The 14,470-nt window shown below is 62.4% G+C and overlaps 1 protein-coding gene across 1 annotated transcript; it reads right to left on the reverse strand.

The window, feature by feature from the left end:
• Window positions 1-703: 703 nt before the first annotated feature.
• On the reverse strand, window positions 704-13,175 carry ADAM8 (ADAM metallopeptidase domain 8). Its single transcript, XM_066554739.1, has 21 exons — window positions 13,115-13,175; window positions 12,051-12,157; window positions 8,676-8,752; window positions 8,376-8,454; window positions 8,213-8,289; window positions 6,934-7,120; window positions 6,071-6,136; window positions 5,914-5,982; window positions 5,178-5,347; window positions 5,006-5,087; window positions 4,342-4,490; window positions 3,378-3,555; window positions 2,658-2,747; window positions 2,347-2,542; window positions 2,103-2,202; window positions 1,850-2,036; window positions 1,685-1,762; window positions 1,515-1,599; window positions 1,311-1,425; window positions 1,018-1,231; window positions 704-859 (listed from the first exon to the last, which is right to left on the reverse strand). The coding sequence occupies exons 1-21, from the start codon at window positions 13,173-13,175 to the stop codon at window positions 704-706; spliced, it is 2,523 nt and encodes an 840-aa protein (XP_066410836.1).
• Between the last annotated feature and the right edge of the window lie 1,295 nt (window positions 13,176-14,470).

Consider the following 14,470-nt stretch of genomic DNA (forward strand, 5'->3'; position numbering starts at 1 on the left):
AGTCTTTATTGGTATAAAAGCCTTGAACCTAAATTATATTAAAAATGGGAGGACTGGTTTTACACCAAGTGGCTCAAAATGGTCACATGAGGGTCATAAATAAATGGCTGCAGTAAAACGGCTCCCAGGGAATTCCCTTTTGAGCACTCAAGGAGTAACTCCAGAGAGAAAAGCCCCGTGGGGAGGCCAAGCCCAGCTTGGACGTGCCACAGCCCCTGCAGGGTGACATCTGCCTGTGTGATGTCCCCAGCCAGGGCAGGTCCCCACGGAGCTGTGCTCTTCCTGCCCGGTGATGCCAGGAGCTCCTCCCCACAGCCCCGGCAGGGAAGAGCAGGAGCACAGGACACATTCAGGACGTCGGGAGAGAAGGCAGCAGCTCCCAGGGCTCAGGAGAGCCTGGGCCAACGTGGGTTGGTCCCCCAAACCGGAGCTGGCATTCCCCCGCTTGGGAAGCCCCGGCTGGCGGCTCCCCCTGGGACAACCCTGAGGCTGCCGAGTCCATTAAGGCACAACTCGAGGATCTGTAAACACTGGTGCCCACCCCGGGCAGGGCCCGAGGCTCCAGCTGGCAATTCAAGTAAGGGTGGCAGCGAGACCATGGCTCCCCAGCGGTGCCACCTGCCCAGCGGTGCCACCTGCCTAGCGGTGCCACCCACCAGTGGTGCCACCCGCCCGGCGGTGCCGCTCCTCGCAGCATCCTTGGTCACCTCCTGCCTGCGGGCGGCTTCAGGGCCACCTTGGGCGGGGGACACCGCTGAAAGGGGCTCGGTGGGAGGGTCGCTGCCGGCGGCCCCTCGCCCTGGCTCGGCGCTTTGCTCTTCAGCGCTGGCAGAGGTTTGCTCGGCGGCTTCGGCTTCGCCTGGCGGGAGGAGAGACCCGACTGCCTCACCCGGGCACCCAGCAGGGACGCGGAGGGGCAGGGCCGGAGGAAGGGACCCCCAAGCTCCCCCCAAGCCACCAGGCTGGGCCAGCCCCGCACAGAGGGGCTGAGGCCATGGGGAGGGGAGGGCAGGTTACCTGCGGGGGCCATGCCGGAGGGCACCGAGGTGGCCCCGGTGGCCGCGGGGCCAGCACGGGGCTGTGAGGCCGGGCCGCCCGCGGGGCCGCCGTGCTGCTGAGCAGGCTGGGCTGGCCGATGTCCCCGCGGGACAGCTGGCGGCGACCCGGCCGCGCCCGGCCGCCCTCCTGGAACAGCGGGTTGGCGAGGCCGGAGGGAGTCCCGCTGGAGCTCCTGTGGGGACACGGGCACCGTGTGGGGCTGCTCGGGGCACATCCGGAGCTCAGCCCCGAGCAGCCGGGACGGGAATTACCCTTTGTGCGAGCGCCGCGCCGCCCTGGCTCTCAGGAGCACCGCGCCGCCGGCCAGCCCGACCCCGGCCAGGGCCAGCACGGCCAGCCCGGCCGCCAGCACCGCGCTGCCGCTCCCTGCGGGGACCAAACCGGGCGCTCGGGGACGGAGCAGCACCTGGCAGCGGTGCCAGCCCCCTCCCCAGGCCCCCTCCTCGGCACCCTACCTGCGGCGATCCCCGAAATCTCCTGCTCGCAGTAGGGCGCTGCCCAGCCCGGGTCGCAGTGACATTCGCGCCGGTGGTTGCACACCTGGAGGAGGGGACGGAGCGGGTCAGGGCGGTGGCCGTGCCGCGGGGCCCGCAGCCGCTCCGGGAGCGGCCATCCCAGCGCCTACCCCGTGGTTGTTGCACTTGGCCGAGCAGTTCTTGTCGCCGTAGACCAGCAGGTTCTGGCAGCGCCCGGCGTAGCAGACCTGGGGGCAGGCAGGGGAGGCTCTGAGGCTGTCCCGGGGCCGGTGCTCACCCTGCCCGGCCCGGCACGGCCCCGGCACGGCTCTCACCATCTCCTCGCCGCACTTGGCGCCGGTGGGCACCAGCCGCAGCTCGGCCGCCTCGCCGGCGTCGCTGCCCGCGATCACCGCCTTGCACTTGAAGCGGCCGAAGTAGTAGCCGAAGGAGTAGTAGCCGGTGCCCAGGATGGGCTGGGTGTTGTCGCTCAGGCACAGCAGCGTGCCGCACTTGACATCCCTGCGGGACACAGCCGTGAGCGCCGGCCCGGCCGGGCTGGGGCTCCCCCCGCGCCCCCGTCCTTACTTGGGGCTGCAGGGCTGCTTGCCGTACTCGGTCAGGCAGTGCAGGTGAACGTGCTGCTCGCTGTTGTGCTTGAAGCAGACGTCAGGAGCCACCTGCGCCTCTGCGGGACACACGGAAAGGGTCACACGGAGCCCGCTTTGGGATCGGCAGTGTAGGAAGGGACGGCAGCCGGGCGAGGCGCTGGCCCGGGGGGCTGCATCCCGCAGCTGGTGGGGCAGGAGGATGGGCAGGGAAGGGGCCCTACCTGCGCCCCAGAGCGCCCGGCACTGCTCGCCGTGCGAAGGGCAGGCCCCGTTGTAGCAGTAGCCGCTGCCGTGCTGGCAGGAGATGCCGTTCTCCTGGAACACATCCTCGGGGCACTCGGCGCTCAGGCCGCTGCAGTGCTCGGCGAGGTCGCAGTCGTTCTTGCTGGCCCGGCAGAGCGTTCCTGCAGCCTTCACCTGCACGGAGAGCAGGGGTGTCAGCACTGCCTGGGTGCTCTCACTCCTCCAGGGCTCGGACCGGCTCTTGCCCTGCTTAGGAGCCTGCCGAGCTGCTCCCCTCGGGCGGCAGTACCTTGCAGTCCTGGCAGCATTCCCCTCGGGCACACTCGGCTCCCTCTCTCAGCTGACACGTGGTGGCATTGCAGCAGCGGTCCGAGCACTCCTGCGAGACAGGGATGGAATTAAACCCTCCTGCAAGCCCCTGAAGGACCCTTTCCTTCCTTTCCAAGGGGACCAGGCTGCCATGCCGCCAGGTGGCCTTAGCGGTGTAGCTGCCACGGGCTGAACCACGGGCCAAAACCACAACAACATCCCAGGCGGGCACATTCCTGCTGCCTCTTTATCCCCATTACCAACACCAAACCAAAGGACCAGAAAGGACTTTTTCAAAAGATGGACCTTGAGCTGGTTCCCTTTGCACGTCTCCAGGAAGGAGAAAAAGTGAGGATTTCTGTGCTCCCTGGATGAGGGGAACATTCCTCAGGTGCCAGCACAGGGCTGTGACCAAGGATTTATCCCAGAGGCAGTGCCTGTCTGTCTTAATTCCAACATGCTGGTAGAGATGAGGAACAGCTGAGCACCACTCTTGAAAGCATGTCCCGATGTCCCCTCCTGGAGGGGGACACCTTTGGAGGACACGGGGGGATGTCCATCTTTCCTAGGCTAAAATCACAGCCAGCTACATGGTGGAGGGGCACACACGAACATCCTCTGCCCGTTATTTTTTGCCAGGAGCATCAGGAGCTGGGCAGCTCTCAGGCCCCTGCTGGCCCCCTCGGGACAGCGTCCCCACCTGGGGTGTGCCGCAGTCGCACTGCTCTCCCCGCTCCACGAACTGGTTCCCGCACACCGGGCCCCCGTAGAGCTCGTCGGCCCGCGGGGCGTTCAGCAGGCAGCTGGTGCGGGGGTCCCCCAGGAACTGCCACATGTCCTGCTCGCTGCAGCGGCTGAAGAGCTTGGGGTACACCAGCCTGCAGGGGCACAGAACCGGACACCATCAGCAGAGAGCCCCGGGGGAAGCGGGAGGGACACCCACCCGCTCAGAGGCATCTGCAGCGTGGGAATTGGAAACATAGGAATCCACAGACACTGGAGGGTTTGATCTGCAGCCTTGGGAGAAGCTTGGATTGATGTAAAAATACAATACGCAGATATTAAGCAGAAAAACTATAAACTTGTGTTTCTACAGTTGCAAGTAATAATTTGCCTTAAGTGAGAAACTGCATTGATAAGACAGTGAAGGGTTTATAATGTAGAAAACTGTATTGATAAGATGGTGAAGGGTTTATAATGTAGAGGTGTGGTTGTATGGGGTGAGCTGAGAGTTTAGAAGTTATAATAGAAGCAGATGTGTAGAAGTGTGGCAGAAGCCCATTGGGCAAAAGTATCCACAGTGAAGTAAAGGTGATAGGTTAGAAAAGCAAAATGAACCTTGTGGCATCTATCCATTGGTGTAGAAAGCTCTATATTGCCTTGTAACAAAGAACTTGTGACTACTTTGAGCTATGTCCGAGTGCTTGCTCCTCTAAAATCTCACAGCCTCTGAGACTGATGTTTATCTGAGCAATAAATCATTCTTAGCCCCCAAAAAAATTCCCATTCCTTCATTAAAAAGCAGTGACAATGATATGCAGTGAGGTGGGGTGGGGTGGAATGTCCACCCAGACCCGACCATCTCACTGGTTCCACCCCCTCAGGGCACCCTGTCACTGGGTGCTTTTGCTGCTCAGGGCTGTCCCCCTGCCTCCTTCACTCACCCCACGCTCCCTGCCATGACGCAGCCCCCGTCAGCTTTGGGGACAGGGCAGCGGCAGCCGGCGACGTCCTCGTCGTGGGACATGCCCAGGTTGTGCCCCATCTCGTGAGCCATGGTGGAGGCAGCTCCGATGGGGTTCGTGCTGTGGTCCTGTGGGACAAGGGGCTCAGCCTGGGTTAAAAGCCCTTCAGGTTTCTCCTTGTGTCTCCTCACACTGCCATGCTCAGGGAAGGGACAAGCTGGACGTGGTCCTGTGGCCCCTCAAGACGCCCAGGTTGGTCTCTCAGGGCTATCAGGGAGTTTAGACAAAGTGGCTGCTCCAAAAATGATGCTTTGTGGTGGGTCTGGGAGGGCACAGGTCCCACAGCCTCCTTGGCAGGGATGAGGAGCTCAGCCAGTCCCAGCCACCTGATAGCCTCCTAAAATCCCAGCTCCTGTGTCCGTGGAGCTTCTCTGGGAGGCTTCCCAGGTGCACCAAAGGTAGCACAGGTACCCAGCTGGGTGTCCACAGCCCCAGCACCGCTCTGGGGGTCAGTCACTTAGGGGATGGAGAGGCCAGGGACCAAACCTAGCTGTGAGGCTGCAGAGGGGGACAGCTGGGGACCAGTGGAGGAGGGGGTGGCCCTGAAGGACACAGTGCAGGGAGGGCAGGGCACAGCACCCACCTGGTTGACGCCGCCCGAGTCCCTGGTGCACATCACCAGCTTCTTGGCCAGCCCCACGGTGTTGCCATGGAAATCAACACCCCTGTGGGATGGAGATGCCACCATGGCCACGTGCCCTGGGCGGTGGCAGGGCTGGCAGGGTGGCAGGGTGGCGGCTGCCCCGTGTCCTTACGTGATCAGCTGGGCGTTGTCGTGGGGCTTCTTCCTCAGCAGCTCCGACTCCCGCCAGTGCAGGAAGTTGTCCAGTGTCACCTCGGGGTTGGGGCTGACTGTGATTTTGTCCCTGTGGTTCCACACCTCCAGGCCAATCAGGGCCACCCGCAGGCGAAGGGGCTGGTACAGCTGGGGTGGGACACAGCCCAGAGCGAGCCTGGATTTGGGCTGCAGCAGCAGCAGCAGCAGCAGCAGCAGCAGGGAGGTCCCACCTGCCCCGGGGAGCTGCAGCCCAGCCCAGGACACTCCTAACTGGGCAGTGTCAGCTCTGTCACCTCAATAAATGACACAAGCTGGGATGACCATGGACACAGGATTCCCCCTCATACCTCTGGGCTCTCCCTTGGCTGGTGAAGGCTGGGATGTGGCTCCCACACTGCTAACCAACAACTGGGGCTGGAGCAAAGCCACCAGGAAACCCAGCATGGTCCAATGCATCCCTCCCTTTGTAAGCAACCACTCCAGCCTGAGAGTGGCCACGGGATGGACTCCCAGAGGTGACAGAACAAAATTTCCCTTGTGGGCAGAGCTGAGCACTCATGTCCACGCTACACATGTGGTTGGCCAAGGGATGTGGTCACCCTGTGGGCCTGAGGGTGGCTCCAGCTCCACCACCCCACCCATGCCAGGCTCTGTGCCACCTCCTCTGTGCCCACACTGGAGCAGGGAGGGGGGATCCAGAGCCCTGGGCTCACCTTGTCCACGTGGTTCACGATTTCCTTCATGCGGTTCTGCACCGTGCGCAGGTCCTTGTGCTTCCTGAACTGTGGGAAGGACACAGAGATGTTCCCAGGGTGAGCTCCCACTGCAGGCTGTGCCAGCAAACCCCCAGCACCATTCTCCCCACTTCACCTCCTGGTTGTCTGCCACCAGCACCAGCTCCACGTATCGGGGACCTTTTTGTACCGGACCTGATTTCTGGAAGGGAAGAGGAAAGGGGGGCTCAGCTTGCAGCTTGCCAGAGCACCAGCTGACCACATCCCATGGGGTGTGCTGGATCCTGGAGGACCTCCCAAGGTCAGCAGGTCTCCTAGCTCAGCTCTGGGATGTTGTTTTGCTGGGTTTCAGAGTTCTTCCAGCTGGCATGCTGGGAAACCCAAGCCTGCTGCTGGGATGCTGTAGCTCCACATTTCTCTTCACAGAGAAAAGCAAGGCACAATTCTTCCCAAGAATATTTCTGGGATCCACGTTCTCTGAACCTCAGAGAAAGGAAAAACAATTCTTATCATTTGCTGTGCCTGTGTTTGTGCAGAAGTAGAATGCAATATGGAGATTGTTTACCCAAAGTGATGGGGTTTTGTTTCCTTGGCCCGTCAGGTGGTGTGTGTGTTGGGACCGTGGGGTGACAGTCATGAGATTCTGTGCGTTGTGTGCAGAGTGGAGCGCTTGGCAGGTTCAGTTTTTAGAGGTATAGAATGATTTAGTATAATAAAGTAATTAATTAGCCTTCTGATAAGATGGAGTCGCATGCATCACTCTCTCTCCCCTCGTCGGGCTTGCCTGCAAATGCTGTGGGATGCCCCACCAGGCTCTGCAGCATCACAGAGCCCCCGGGGTGGGAGGATGCTCCTGCTCACGGCACAGGACCCACCACAAACCCTGCCTTGGGGCACTGAGCACCCTGGTGGGACAGGGGCATGACCGAGATGCACGGAACCCCCTCCTCCTTCCCAGGACCGGCTCAGGAAGGAGCGGCGGTGCCATCCCATCCCTACCCAGCGGTAGAGCTTCATGGCCGCGGGGATTTTGGGCTCGCGGTCGTACTGCAGGCTGGCCCCGGGCTCCCGGCAGGTGCCGCGTTTGCCCCGCAGGTGAGCGGCTCGGTACACGGCGTGCCGGCCTGCCACGGCCCCCTCCAGCGGCTCCAGCAGGAACGTGGTCTCATTCACCCGGAAAAACCCGCTGGGGACAGACACACAGACAGACAGACAGACAGAGGGCAGGCGTCAGCCGGGGGGCACAGGCAGGACACGGACAGACCTGCAGAAGTGCCTGTGGTAGGTGCCCCATCCCTGGGATTGTTCGGGTCTAGTGGAAGGTGTCCCTGCCCACGGCATGGGGTGCGACTTAATGAGCTTTGAGGGCCTTCCATCCCACACCATTCTGGGACTCTACATAAATGCAGCTGCCAAAGTGGCTGCTGGGCTGGGAGGGGACGAGCAGCGCAGCACGGCGAGTATCCAGGACTGCAGGCAGCAGGAATGTCCTGGGCTTCAGCAGCTGATCCTTTAGGGATGGACCCAGCCAGGGCACTGCTGCTCGGAGCTCCGGTGGTGTCAGGGCTCCACTCTCACCCCAGTGCCGTGAGTCAGCCCCAAAGCGCCGGCAGCCTTTCCTGCCGAGGGCAGCACCTCCAGTAGGAACAGGGATGTCATTGTCCCTTCCGCAGGGAAAGCTGAGCTCAGGCTGCATCAGCACGGCCGCGGCTCTGTCACCAGCTCAGTGGTTCTTTGTCACCGGGTCACCTGGGCTCTGTCACTCTGGCTCACCAGGGCTCTGTCACTTTGGGTCACTGGGCTCTGTCACTCTGGTCACCTGGGCTCTGTCACTCTGGGTCACTGGGCTCTGTCACCCTGGCTCACCGGTGCTCTGTCACTCTGGGTCACCTGGGCTCTGTCACCCTGGCTCACCGGGGCTCTGTCACTCTGCTCATCTGGGCTCTGTCACTCTGGCTCACCAGGCTCTGTCACCCTGGGTCACCTGGGCTCTGTCACTCTGGGTCACCAGGACTCTGTCTCTCTGGGTCACCTGGGCTCTGTCACTCTGGGTCACCAGGACTCTGTCTCTCTGGGTCACCGGGGCTCTGTCACTCTGGGTCACCTGGGCTCTGTCACTCTGGGTCACCGGGGCTCTGTCACTCTGGTCACTGGGCTCTGCCACACCAGCTCACCAGAGCTCTGTCACTCTGCTCACCGGGGCTCTGTCCCACCGTGTCACTGTGCCATGTGCCGAGGCTGGCAGCTGTCCCCAGCCAGGAGCAGGGCTCCAGCTCACCTGAGCCCGCCGCAGGTGCTGATGCTCGCTGCCGAGTCGGGCTGTCCCCGCACGTGGCCCTGGTAGAAGCAGTGATCCTGCAGAGACAGGGCACAGCTGTGGGGCTGCCCTGCACGATGGGGCCCCCCGGGGATGGGAGAGCTGCTCCCCCAGCCAGCTGTACCTGCGTGTCCGGCTGCTCCGTGATCTCGGAGCCATTGGCTGAGTAGTGAGTCTCGGTGTAGTGCTGCCCCAGCAGGGCCCTGCGGGGTGGGGAGGGGGCGTCAGCAGTGACCCCGCTTTGGGGGGAGCACGTGGGGGCTGTGACACCCCCGGGTGGGCTTGGCAAGGAGGGGATAAAGGGCTCTGGGCTGAGGCTTAGGTCAGCAGTGCAGTGACACCAGGCCTGGGAGAAGGGATGCTCAGGGCAGGGGTGGGCTGCAAAGCCCCCTGAGGCCACCCCACCGTGCCCACCTGCACTCACCTGTTCCTCTCCAGCCACAGGAGGTGCTCCCTGCCTTCTGCACGGATGCCATAGAGGACATGGCTTGGGTAGGTGCTCTGCATGAAGGAGAGGTGCCATCAGAGACTCAGCAGGAGCCAGAGCTGCGCCAGAGGGGCCCTGCCCTGCCCAGGAAGGGGACAGGGGCTGTGTGTGCCCTGCTGAGGGAGCCTGGCCTCTCAGCCTGGGGGCAGGCAGCAAAGACACAGGAAATCAGAAGAGAAGGAAGAGAGCCTGTGGGCAATAAGGCAAATCCCCAGCACATCCTGAGATGAAGAACAGGTCACCCACAAGGAGACGGAGTCAGCAGTCTGGTTTCCCGTGTCTGACACACGGCTGCAGATGGCCCTGCCAGGGATTGAGGTTTCCTACTCATCAGTCACAGAGCTCCTTTTTTGGGGTCTGAGTTCAGCACTTACTCACCAGCTGAACCACAGAGATCCCCATGGCTCTTATCAGCAGAGACTTCCTCCTGCCAGCCTCATCTGACACGCCACATCACGTTAAGGAATGGCCTTCCCTCAGCTCCCCTCGGCCTCTCAGAGCACATTTTAGCAGCACTGTGTTCCTAGTCCCAGTGGGAGGGAGCCAGGGTGGCTGTGGCTCAGCCAGCTGAGCCCTGAACCCTCAGCATGGAGATGTTCCTACAGGAAAAGTGTTTCCCTCTGGGCTGTCCTGAGATCTCCACCTGCAGAGGCTCCATCCCACTGGAATCACTGGGAAAGAGTCATGGTCCTGTGCCAGGCTGTGCCCTTGCCACGAGGGATCTGAGACCTCTCCTGGTGGCACATCCACCTCTCCTGAGAGCACATCCATCTCTCCTGAGGGCACATCCATCTCTCCTGAGAGCACATCCACCTTTCCCAAGGGCACATCCACCTCTCCTGGTGGCACATCCACCTCTCCTGGTGGCACATCCACCTCTCCCGAGGGCACATCCACCTCTCCTGATGGCACATCCACCTCTCCTGATGGCACATCCACCTCTCCTGATGGCACATCCACCTCTCCTGAGGGCGCATCCACCTCTCCTGAGGGCACATCCTCAGCCCTTGCCAATCCAGGTGTGGAGAGAGCCCAGCCAAAGGCAAAGCAAACCTTTCCCATGGGGCCAGCATTCCTCAGGGATGAGGTGTGTTGCCTCTCCCCGGGGAGGGTGACAGCGCTGGCTGTCATGCCATGGCTCAGCATTCCCGAGGGGATGATCTGCAGCCTGGAAGGAGCCAGGCTGAGTGGAGAGCCCTGCTGACTCAGTGCCAGCAGCAGGGCCAGGTGAGAGGCTTTGCCTGGCACTCAGCTGCGCCCACTCTCCCTGGTTTGCAGCTCCAGGCCAGCGCCCTCGTGGGTCCCTGGAAAATTCCTCTCTTATGAACAGCGTCTGTCCCGACCCCTGTCCGCCAACAAAGCCATCCTTTGTTATTGTTGGCAACCCCAAGGCCAGAAGAGCTCTCAAGGAATGGCAGGAAAGCTCTTGGAAGGGGGTGCTGGGTCAGGGAGCGTCTCTGGGAGACGACCGCAGGGCAAGTTTAAAATAAGAAGTTCTGCAAAAGCTGCTCTGAATCAGCTCCTGCCTCATCAGCATGGGCTGTGCAAGGGCTCCAGATGGGAAGGCTTTGGGAGCAGCCCTGAGAGCCCCGTGGCCGTGCTGAGCCAGCTCAGCAAAGCCACAACACAGGGACAGGAGGGAATTTCTTCCAGCTGCTCCCAGTAAGAGACCCAGAGAGCTGGGGATGGGGATGGGGATGGGGATGGGGATGGGGATGGGGATGGGGATGGGGATGGGGATGGGGATGGGGATGGGATGTCCCATCCCACCCAAGCTCAGGTGGGGAGAGCCAACAGGCCTTGCACACTTTTCCAGAGCCCTTTCCATGAGGAACCCGGCTGTGCCACTCTCCCTGCTGGGCAGGTGGGAAGGCTGGGACCAGGAGACCCCAGGGCTCCACCCTGTGTGCAGGGATGAACTTTTTGCTTTTCAAGCAAAGCCAGGGGGTAGCTGGTCTGCTTCAACCCTCACCTGCTGGACTAATCCCACGTGTCCCAACCACTCCAGCCCCTGAACCAGCTCCTGGTACAGGAGGAGCCAGCGTGGAGCACACCCACCTCTGTCTCACAGGGGCTTGGTGGTGGCCAAACCTTGCTGAGAGCTCCTTCCCCACCCAGATGACCAGGAGAGCAAGAGGCAGACAGCCTCTCTTCAAAGGTGGTCAAACCTTGCTGAGAGCTTTTCCCCAACAAAGAGCAAACTTAACCTCTCTCCAAGAGCCAGCAAAAAAGGGCTTGGAAAGCAGGAGAGTCCCTACCCTGAACAAGGTAGGTTTGGGATGTCCAAGAACCACCCAAACCAAGACAAATCCAGGTGCCACCCATCAGACAGCCCCCGTGGCAGTCCCCAGGCACTGAGCTCATGGCAGATGTCTTCTCCAGAGGGATCCCTCAGGGTGGGTGAGCTCCCTTTGCTGGGGGGATCGGCGCCGGCGCACGCCCGGCACAGATGGCGTCTCTAAATAGCCCAGGGAATGTTTATCTCGTGGACAAGTTTAGGTTTCTGGAGCAGGGAAAACAGATGCTTTGGGGAGTGTTTTTGAAGCTAGCTTATCAGGAAGGGTTTGAATCACAGAGGAGCGTGCTGTATGGCACTGGGGGATACGTGTCCCCGGTCCCTCTGTGCCTCCGGGTGCTAAAATCGGCGCTTTTTGGGGCCAGAAAAAAGAATTTAATACAAAAAGGAATTTAAAACAAAAAAATGGCTGAATTTCACTGTAAGGCAATGAGGAAAGTGACTTTGAGGTCAAGCACTCCAAACTCCTGACTCAGACCCCATTCCTTCCCCCAAATTGCCAGGTTTCCCAAGAAAAACAGCACTGGTTTGCTTTCATGTGGATTTCTGCAACTTTCTGATTCTTATTTCTCCGTCCCAAAGGACAAAAAAAAGCCCCAACTTCAGCAAACACAGCAAGAAAAGTGCTTACAGCTCCACGAGGCTCTGCAAACCCCTCCTTAAGGAAAGACCAGATGTCACAAGATCACGGCAAGGCTGCAAGAGGTGGCACCGCTGGGTCACGTCTCCAAAAAAAGCACTGGAGAAAGCAGCCCCTCTCTGCAGAGTGCACCCCGCTGCCTGCAGGCCCTAATTAGACCCAAAACAGCCCAGAAAAGCTGATCTGATCAGCTGCTCCAGCGTCTCCAAGGCAAGGAAACGGGCGGCTCGTCATTCTTGGGGTGCGGGGCTGAGCGGGTCTGGCCAAAAGGTCGGTGCAGGGGTCCCGCTCTGAGCCTGGTGGTGGGACAAGGTCCCTGCTGGTTGCATCCCCCCGGGCAGATGCCCCGGGAGCAGCGAGGGCGGCTGTGACTCACCGGAGGCGCGGAGAGGTCTCTCTTGCCCCGGGGCACCGGCAGCTCCCGCGGCAGCACCGTCTCGTACCGCTCCACGTGGGGCAGCTCCTCCAGCCCGGCCCTGGAGCCTGGAAAAGCCCAAGGGCTTTGAGACAGAAGCCCGGGAACCACCGGGGCACGGGGTATCCCCAGGTGGAAGGGTCACACACGGATCACTGAGCCAGCTCCTGACCCCCCAGCAATCCCACCCCGGGCATCCCTGGAGCGGTGTCCGAGCTCTCCCGGAGCTCTGGCAGCCTCGGGGCTGTGCCCATTCCCTGGGGGAAGAACCTTTCCCTGAAATCCACCCTAAACCCTCCCTCCCCGTCCGACACGCCGCTCCCTCGGGTCTGAAGCCAGGGCACAACGAGAGCAGCCAGCGTGAGGGTGCAGGGACGAGCCCCGAGAGCAAATCCCGAAATATCGGCTGGGAACGCAACTCCCCGGCGCCCACACAGCGCTCAGCATCACCTGAGAGCGAGCAAGTCCCTTTGGGGCTGGAAACCCAGAGGGATTTGGGTTTCCAGATCCCTGGTGCGGCCATCCAGAGAGGTTTTCCAGCTCCCCATGGTGATGGCACCGCGTGTGACTCGGCGTCTGGCGGCTGTGGGGGCTGCCGGGGAGAGCGGCTGGTGCCTGGGTGGCTCAGCCCCCTCCCAGCCTTCCCTGGATGCCGGAGCGGAGAATTCCTGCCGTAAACGCTTTGCTTTTCCCGGGAGCCCCGAACGCCGCGGTCGGACGGGGCTGGATACTCGCTCCGGGGGTGCCCGGAGCCAGATGAGTCCGGGCCACCCCACCGGCTTAGCGACGGGGCACCCCCGGCCGGCCGCGGATTGTCACCCTCCTGTCGCCTTGCCGAGGTGCCCGCACGGCCCGGGAGGCACCGGGAGCATCCCCGTGGGAGCGAGCCCGGCCCCGGGCGTCCCTTCTCCATCATCCTTCTCCAGAGAGGAGCACCCGGGAGGGAAAGCATCCCCGTGCCTGCATCCCGGTGCCTCCATCGCCCCCCAAAGTGCCCGCCCGCCCTCCCGGGAGCCCCGGCTCACCGCGGGCCGGCAGCGGCAGCAGCAGCAGCGGCAGCAGCGGCAGCAGCAGCGGCGGGGCCATGGCTCGGAGGTCCCGCCGTGCCCCCGCTCGCCGCGCCGCCGGCAGCCCCCGCCCGCCGTGACTCACCCACGGCCGGGACGGGACGGGGCGGGGCGGGCGGGACGGGCCGCCCACGGCGGGGAACGGCGGGGACACCGGGAGATGGGGGCACCGGGAACCGGGGCAGGCACCGGGAGATGGGGGCACGGGAGATGCGGGCACAGGAGATGCGGGCACGGGGAACCAGGGCAGGCACCGGGAGCTGTGGAGAGGCCCCGGGTACCGGGGACATCGCGGGAGGATCCGTGGGGAGCTGGCGAGAGGCCACGGCACCAGGGGCAGGCAGTGGCGGATCGAGGAGCATCCGCGGGCACCGGGGGATGTCCGTAGGGAAATGGGGGGGGCCCACGGGGAATTTGAGGGAGGGTGGTGTGGGCACCACGGGGCACTGGGGACTGTCTGTCCCCGGGCAATCACGAGGGTCCATGGGGAATCGAGAAGGGTACACAGGGACACCTGGAGGGGCCATGGGACACTGGGGAGGGAGCACAGGAGAGGGTCCATGGGCCATTGGAGCGTGTCCATGGGCCACTGGGGAATCGGGGGGTGGTCTGTGGGGCACTGGGCACTGTCCAAGGGACACTGAGGAGGGTCCCTGGGGCATTGGGCACTGTCCAAGGGACACTGAGGAGGGTCCTGGGGCATTGGGGACTGTCCAAGGGACACTGAGGAGGGTCCCTGGGGCATTGGGCACTGTCCAAGGGGCACCTGGAGGGTCCTGGTGCACTGGGAAGTGTCCAAGGGACACTGAGGAGGGTCCTGGGGCATTGGGCAGGGGTCAAGGGGCATCAGGACGGTCCCTGGGGTGCACAGGGAGTCAGGGAGGGTTTGCAGGACACCAGAGGGGACACTGGGGACTGTCCATGGGCAGCCAGGAGCATTCTGTGGGGAACTGTGGCTGGCTGTGAGGCTCTGGGGAGGGTCCATGGGGCACGGGGGGCTGGGTCAGTGGGGGATGCCCATGGGACATTGGGGTGGAGGGATGGTCCGGGTGGCACTGGGGACTCTCTGTATGGCCTTGGGGGCATGAAGGTGCCCCCTGGCCTGGTGGGACATGTCCCCATGTCCTGGGGCTCTGCAGGGGCACTCGGGGCACTGGGGTGGCTGGACTGTCACAGGAAGCACTGGAGCTGGGAGATGAGGGCAGATAAGCTGGGCACGTTTGTATTTCTGGGTGTTTCTGGCCAGGGCCAAGCAGGAAATGGAAATGGAAATGGACAGAGGCACGTGGGTGTGAACGGATTTGGGATTAGTCA

The sequence above is a fragment of the Molothrus aeneus genome, chromosome 8 (genome assembly GCF_037042795.1).
Source record: "Molothrus aeneus isolate 106 chromosome 8, BPBGC_Maene_1.0, whole genome shotgun sequence".
Classification (NCBI taxonomy): Eukaryota; Metazoa; Chordata; class Aves; order Passeriformes; family Icteridae; genus Molothrus; species Molothrus aeneus.